Source organism: Monopterus albus, unplaced genomic scaffold (genome assembly GCF_001952655.1).
Source record: "Monopterus albus unplaced genomic scaffold, M_albus_1.0 scaffold15.1, whole genome shotgun sequence".
In the NCBI taxonomy this organism is placed as follows: Eukaryota; Metazoa; Chordata; class Actinopteri; order Synbranchiformes; family Synbranchidae; genus Monopterus; species Monopterus albus.
This window is the reverse complement of record NW_018127895.1, coordinates 62922-70672: the sequence shown is the minus strand read 5'-3', so window position 1 is coordinate 70672 and position 7751 is coordinate 62922. Positions and strand designations below refer to the sequence as shown.

Here is a 7751-nt window from a genome sequence, read left to right as displayed (position 1 = left end):
GTAAAAGTGGACATTTTTAAAGAAACATTAAGTCAACAATTTGATAAGCAATCACATCTTTTCTCTACCTCAAAGGTCTACCGAAGCAAACAGCGGTGTCTGGGACATGTGTACCTCAGAGGTGAAAGCCTCAGCTGAGGCTGTTGGGCTGTGGGTACCTGGATCACACATCCACCTTCATCATACCCTCCTTTTCCCTCTTTCAAAAGGAACTCCAAGTTTGATTACCACTCTCAGAGAATGTGATTAATAAATGCAACTTTGAAAAATTTTTAGAACCACAACAAACTGTTAGTGTTAGCAGTGAGTGTTGATTAGCCTGTCAAATCAGCAACTACAGACCATTAGCCACCACCAGGCATAACTGAGGAGTCCTCTAATGAGAGTCCTGTAATGTCTAATTCAGGACTGAATTCTGAAACTGTCCTGTTGTTTCTAGCAGAAAGAGGGTTCAGCTTCATTTCCATAACCGCATCGGCATTTTCTGGATACTACAGTGCAAAATTCTTTCAGAAGGATTAATTCAATGACAATCACTCGATGTAAGAAAGCAGCCCTAGTTGCTATTTGGCTGGAAATGGTTGTAACATATATTCCTAATCAATCTTTTTTTGACAGGTTAACCCCACTGATGAGGGTGATGGTACCTGGGAATCCCTGGAAAGTAACTCTGTCCCCTGGTACTGCTCCACTTGGAGGATCAATGATTTCCACTTTGTCTGGCGAGCTGGCACACATGACCATAGCCTGGGAAACCACTCCTCTCATCTTGGCTGGTTTCAGGTTGCACAGCAGGACAGCCATGCGGTTCTGCATCTGCATGGGGGACAGAAGATTATGTAATTCTTTTTTTTTTTTTTACAGTCCTCATTCCTTTGACGAGAGAAGAAAAACAAATTACTCCTAATTCACTTAAAAAAATTAATAAAATAAAAATACCTTTATCTGATGTGGTCTGTTTGGGCACAGGACAGAGAATTTTCCAACCCAATATAAAGAATAAGGCCAATTCCAATCTCGTCAATTCAAAATGACTGCGCCCTAGGGTTTATGGATTGTTTGCCTCATTTCATAAACCAAAGGAGCAAACAGGAAAACACTAGACTTTTGAGCCAGGAGATCTCTGCAGCTCACGAAAATTTAAAAGACCGGAGACTGTTTCTGGCAAAAGTTGTGGGGAAATCCAGAATTTGATGAGATGATATATAACAGATCTTAGAAAAATATTCATACCTTTCTTTAAAGGATATCCTTTAAGAAATTGCAACAATGATTTAAAAGTACTCAAGCTGCTTTCATAGTGTTTTGGCATAGTTTTCATTTTCCATCTCTTGGCAGTTTTGACAGGCTGGGAAAGTGTGATTTACAAAATAGACTTCGACTGAAGCAAAATTTTACGTGCACTGTAGATACATCCCAAGACTCGCTGTACGCTCATTGCAGAGGGTGCCGCAACCTCCCCGCGTGCTATTAAGACCCCCTGCAATTATGTCACTACGCTGGCACGTCAATGTCTGAAACTCTACACACGAGGGCGTGGCTCCTTGCTAGTGATTGGCTTGGTAGTATCATGTGACTTCAGCATTACATCTAAACAAACAGGCAGAGTATGTGTGCTGCATGGATGTATGGTGGTATGCCCGTCTGCCAGTCTGTAGACATACCAACACACTTGAATGCAGCAACTTCCGCATCTCCTCATTTTTGAGGTGCTTTGATTTCACGACTTTAATGAACTCTCCATCTTCTCTCCACATCTGGTTTAGAGGATGAACAGACCAATTTCATACCCTCTCCATTGCCAGAGCGCAGTGGAAACTCTGCAGTGCTAGTATGAACACACTGATGGTTGTGGGCCATGTCCAAATGGCTAGACACATGTAGTGATACATATAGCATATAGGCCCCTTAACAGTTATTTTATGATTAGCGTGTCTCAGACTTCTGAACGGTGCCTATTCTTGATCCACACTACATGCACTATGTACAGCCATAAAACCCATAATGCATCTCCTCGGGTATTTCACCTCTGCTTGCTTGACAGAAATAGCTAATAGCACATATAAATAAGACTAATAATTCAACAAAACATATCAAATGGGAGTTTGATTTTTGATTTACTGCACCTGTGAGTAACAGACAAAGGCAGCAATAGCTCTTCTTTTCTATCTGTTCTCAGACAACACTTAATAAGGTGCTTCTAAGTGCAACTGCTGCAACACAGGCAAATGTTCTAAGATGCTAATGTATAATATTTGTCTGTGACAATGTCATATAAGACTTTATTGATCCCCAGTGGAAAATTCCCAAGCTACCCAGCAGTATCAACAAGCACAATCACTCAGTAAATTACTTTGAATGCTCCTCTACGCTCATCCTTGGAGATGCCTGTGGGGTAGTCATTGCATGAGTTTACAATGTTCTCTCAACTTCTGTTAATCAGATCTAAAAAACTAGGATTGTACCTGATCAACAGGTATGTGCTTTACCAGCCCGCTGACCACTGTCCTGGGTGAAGCCTCTCCCACATCAACCTGCTCGACGTAGAGGCTGTCGGCATCTGGATGCTTCTCTGCTGTGATTATACGCCCGACGCGCAAGTCCAAACGAGACACATCCACTGTGGCATCCTCTTGACTGGGGGCTGCCCGTTTCTTCTCTGCTTTCTCCCCTCCTGGCATCAAAGCATGAAAAATACTGTTATACTAATAATGTACACAAGCACACACAATGTTGTGTTAAAATGTTGTGTATCTCTAGTCTATGTTAATGAAAGTGTGATATGACAGTTTGGTTGGGTGAGGTTCATTTTCAGCACACCACATCATACAGTAGCCATCTATCATCATCTGTGAAAGTTTGCAAAAATAAATGTGCATGATATTATAGGAAAAGTTTGCTTAAAAGCACTGAAAATATTTCAGCCAGCTGGTATCTTTCCAAGGGATATTATAAAAAAACAAATCGCAGTTGAAACAATACTGGGCATCTGTCTAGAATATGATTTAATTTCCTCCCATAAAAGAAAACAAAGGCTACCAATGACAGGCCTGAGGGTAGCATGTGTTTCATAAGTAAAACACAAATTAAGGAAAAGACAATTACTTTTCCACCTTTTCCCAGAAGCACAGGGTACATACCTTGATTAAATGACAATACCAATACCCACATTGGCTGAAGGGGACTACCTCATGATCCAGTGATATAGTAGAATAACAGATGCTTCCTCCCAGAAAGACAAAGCACCTTTCACTAGCTCGCCTGGTTTGCTTACACACATTCATTCCATTCCATTCACTGCACTGATCAAATGATCACATAGACTTTAATCATTCCTACGAGCCCACACCAGTTCTGAACAATATGAATTCCAAACCCTGCCTTTAATATTCAACATTCCTCCCTTGAGTAATCACCGCTCTGCTGTGATGACAGTAAAATTATCAGGACTCCACTAAGGTTACACATGAGTGTGGACTCACAAACGATGACTGTTTGGATGAGGTGAGAGCACGGCTAAAATAAAGTAAGACAGAATTTACCATGTAGAACAGCTTACCAAAAGTAAGCGAAAGCTCTCCAACATCTGGATCTAGAAAACACCAGACACACTAATGAATTTGTCCAGGTCGTAAACCTCGATGCTTCCTCTTTCTAAATTATAACCCCAGACACATATTCAGCACTGATTGTTCAATTTCAGCATATTGCTCAAGCAGAGCTAAATATCTGAGTGACTCGCTGATTATTTTAATTTCTGTGGCAAGGAGTGTCTGATTTTCTATTCAGTATTTATCATGAATGTAAAAGAGTTAAACTCCATTGTGTTTGTTGCATTTGGAGACTTTGGTTTTACAACAGGATCATAATGTTGCACATCTACAAAATAGTAACATTAAATCGCTCTCAGATAATGTGAAGGTATGACACGCTGTGTTGAATGTTGGGACAGGGGTGCCATTTTTGGAGGTACACAGTGTATATACCTGCTTACATTCTTGTTTTGTTTGGCTAAACAGTTGCTTAAATCAATTAGACCTCACTTTACTTTACCATCAATGTGTTCATACTAGCATTGCAGAGCTGCCACTGAACTCTGGTAATTAAAGATGGATAAACTTAGCTGACTGTCGCTAACTTGGAGTGAACCTAAAGATCCCATCTATAAGAGAGACAGACTGAAAAATGACTCTGCACCCTGATCTCAGCTTTCCGCTCGGGAGCTAAAGCTAGCAGCAGCTGTTGGAGGATGACACAAGCACTACAGATGAAATTCAACACGGTGCGATGTCAACTTCACATTCTCCATTGCACTTGACTACAGGAGACACTAGACAAAAGTAGCTTAGAAATCATAAAACTCCCTAACAAAGCAAGGTTCAATAAACATATTCCTACTGAGGCCCAGACATCTTGGATCCATTAAGAGGCTGATATTACTGCTTTATCCATTATCACACATCATTAGAAATTAAATTAGGAGAAAGTCAAATAACTGACAGAAAAACTATCTTAGACAAGTCCTTATAGGTTAGTAAAAATATTAATGAAAGCTGATAAATCCCTGAGTGGTGAGAGATGTGTGGACAGTTTTATTGCTATGCAGTGCGTTGTAATTTTTCTCCAGCTGTTACCTTTTTTCTCTGGCTTCTTCTTTTTACTCTCATCTTTGGATGAGGGGCTCTGGACATTAGCAGAAGGGGAGGCAGAGGGTGCAGGCCCAGAGGGCTCAGGAGGAGAGGGCTTTGAAGTGCACTCAACACTGGCTGCGCCTGATGTCATGCCTACTTCTCGCACTATGGGAAGGACATAAAATGTTAGAACAGTTAAATCGAGTATGCTAGTTACTATCTCATACTTTTTCTCAAGCATGTCTGTCAACTAATACTCTATGCACACACTTCTTTTCCCAAATGTCCCTTGAAATGTAAAACAAGAGGACAGCACTGGGATTAGTGATAATTAACTTTAACGGTACACAAAGTAGGCTACTTCTTAGTTGTCCCGATTCACGCACAGGGTCGGTTGCATCAACATAATACAATGAAACGACACAGAGAGAGCTTTATTTACACACCCAGTGGGAGGACTACTTTCCTGATGCAAACAGTTTTGATGAGAAAATGACACAGTGTCCAAGTTGATGGAAACAAGGAAATGGAGCATTAAAGCAGGGAACAATGTCCTACAATAACTCCCCTGACAAAACATAACCCCTCATTTAAGGCGCCTGATGTTTCAGTTCCTACAAAGTCTCGGGCCTGTGCCTGACAAACATCGGTCTGCAGGCACACCACCATCACCATAATGCTTTTAATTACCTTAATTCTATGTTAGGACCTGAGATTAGGACCTTTCAGTCTTACTTTGGAATTATGGGCAATAACCTCTTAAAGTCTTGACAGTTCCCTTAAGTGCCCTCTCAAGGTTTTTATACATCTACAGAAAAAAAATCCACACTGTTAAACCACGATACCTAAAGTGAGTGAAATATTCAACCCCAAGAAGCCATCTTTTTTATAATAAATGAGTTTTATTCTAGATATGTGGGTTACATAATGCACATTTCCCCAAACTAATCCAACTCTTCAGTCCTTCTCAGCTCTACAAAGCTTCTCTTCCTCATTTAGCCCATTGTTTTGGGTTGTACGGCCAGTAAACTCCACTGTCAACCAGGTGTCCAGCAGCAGCGGGCAGTTGTGTCATTAAAAAAGTTCAGATAAACCCACTGGAAGCTACCTGCCTGGCACCAAACTGCAGACATACCAATTAAGTGGCTTGCTGGTAAACATAGTAAAGTACTTAGCCACTGAAAGGTCAGATATTTTAAACAGGAGTTGCTGAGGGTACCAGAGCTATAAGTGAACACTGGTCCTGAATCTGTCAGGTGGCCACATATGGCACTTAATGCTTATGTTGTTCTGTGTCTGCCGAATGTGCTAACAGGCAACTGTTTTCAGTCATGTCTGCCATAACATCTTCAGGAGGTAATTGGAGCCAAAACGGACCCAAAAAGAAAGAAATCTGACACTGAAATGTCTTTAAATGCCACCGTTTTCATTTCCAGGCTGCAGAAATGTTGCTTTGTTTTTCTGTAATATTCTGGTCACATTCAAACGTTTTTCTCATCTCAATAAGAAATCTGCAAAGCAGTCTAAAATTTCTTTCAGAAAGGTTCATTTTTTCCATGTTTGGATTAATTTATGTCACTTAAAGACATTAAAAAGAAACTTCAAAAATAAAAATCACAATTAGATGCAATATGTGGGGAAAAAAGTCCTGGGTGTATTGGGAACACACTGCTTCAAAGTTCCAACACCAACACAGAGTTTTTTTTTTTTCAGTAAGGCTAAATAGCACATTTCTTCCAGTCACCCTTTATTCCTGCAGCTTCTTTCTGGAAAACATTAAATGTGTGTTAATGACTTGAACTGTTTGCCCTTGAATGTCAACATATGCCTGACGCACAATAGCTGACAGACATGTTGTCCCCATCACCCTGAAAGGGTTTCCTGAAGCACTATGGTTACTTAGAATAACAAAAAGGATCTGGTTATAAAGGGCTGAGGCGAGAATGCACAAGATGCTATAACTGATAGTACACACCAAGCAATGTTATAATGACTAACAACTGACATCAAATGTTCTTAAGTCAGACACACAACCACTTCTATAACTAGATATAAAAGATAATATCAAGGTCTTTTTAAAGACTTTTGCTGGGAACAGAACTCGACCTACCTCCCCTCTTCTTCTCTTTTTCCAACAGCTGTTTTTTCAGCTCCTCAATGTCATTCTTCAACTTGGCATTCTCCACCATCAGTTTCTTCTCTTCTCTGACACTGGCCTGGACGGCTGCAATGAGGCAAATCCTTGTTACCGCTCAGCATACAAACTAAATTTCAACTTCCAAACAGGGCATTTAAAAACTGCTTTTAACTATCAAAAATATGAATTTTTGGGGGTTAAGACAGTCCACAAAACAGTGCACTAATACAGCATTTTGATTTTTACCCTTTTAGTATAACTCATCTTTCTCACTTTGTCTAATAAGAGATAATAAAGATTATTTAAGACTGCAGTTTTAACATTTACACAAAGCACAAAAACTCATTTCTTTTTAAATCAAACATATGATTACCTCTATCTAGGGATCTAGTACTGGAAATATTGTCTTACCAGTAAAAGATAAAATAAATATTCATAAAATTAATTCAGCATTTACGGTTTATTATAATTGAATAACAGAATACAACATCTGACTAATTTGGCACCTTATTTCATTAAGCACATCATTTAAAGGTAGGGTTGGCGATTCCTTCCATTCTTTTGGTTACATTTCTTGAAATTCTCTTTACATCCTGTTGGCAATGAAAGCACTAAATGCACTGACAATATGAAGAAACCACTGGACGGCCTACCTGCCTGTCAATCTAACGTCCTACTTGCATGCACTCTGCCCTTGCACTCATTGTGCAAGCCAAGAGTCTTCCAACAAGGCCAGGCAGGTAGGCATGTTACTGCTCTGTTTTTATAGCTAAAGCTAGCGAGCGACGGCAGAGAAGGTACCAAAAGCAGCTTTAAGTCGCATACAGAGACAGAGAAAGTTGAAGATGGAAGCTGTGGGGGTTTGTCATTTTCCTTAAATCTGTAAGTACTCAGGTAGTGCATGTTGGAATGTGTGTTGTGTTTTGGAGGAGTGGTTTTGGAGAGAAGTGACAACAAAAGGGTGGGATTTCTTCAGCCGGCTC

At 40.1% G+C, this 7751-nt stretch overlaps 1 protein-coding gene across 1 annotated transcript in view; it reads right to left on the bottom strand.

The window, feature by feature from the left end:
* aimp1a (aminoacyl tRNA synthetase complex interacting multifunctional protein 1a) overlaps positions 1–7751 on the bottom strand; it is a 13251-nt gene that overhangs the window by 1260 nt on the left and 4240 nt on the right. Inside the window, exons 3-6 of the mRNA XM_020591759.1 lie at positions 6742–6855; positions 4635–4796; positions 2466–2674; positions 648–816 (exon numbers count right to left, since the gene is read on the bottom strand). Coding sequence (XP_020447415.1) covers positions 648–816; positions 2466–2674; positions 4635–4796; positions 6742–6855 — 654 coding nt within the window. The remainder of the gene's footprint in view (positions 1–647; positions 817–2465; positions 2675–4634; positions 4797–6741; positions 6856–7751) is intronic.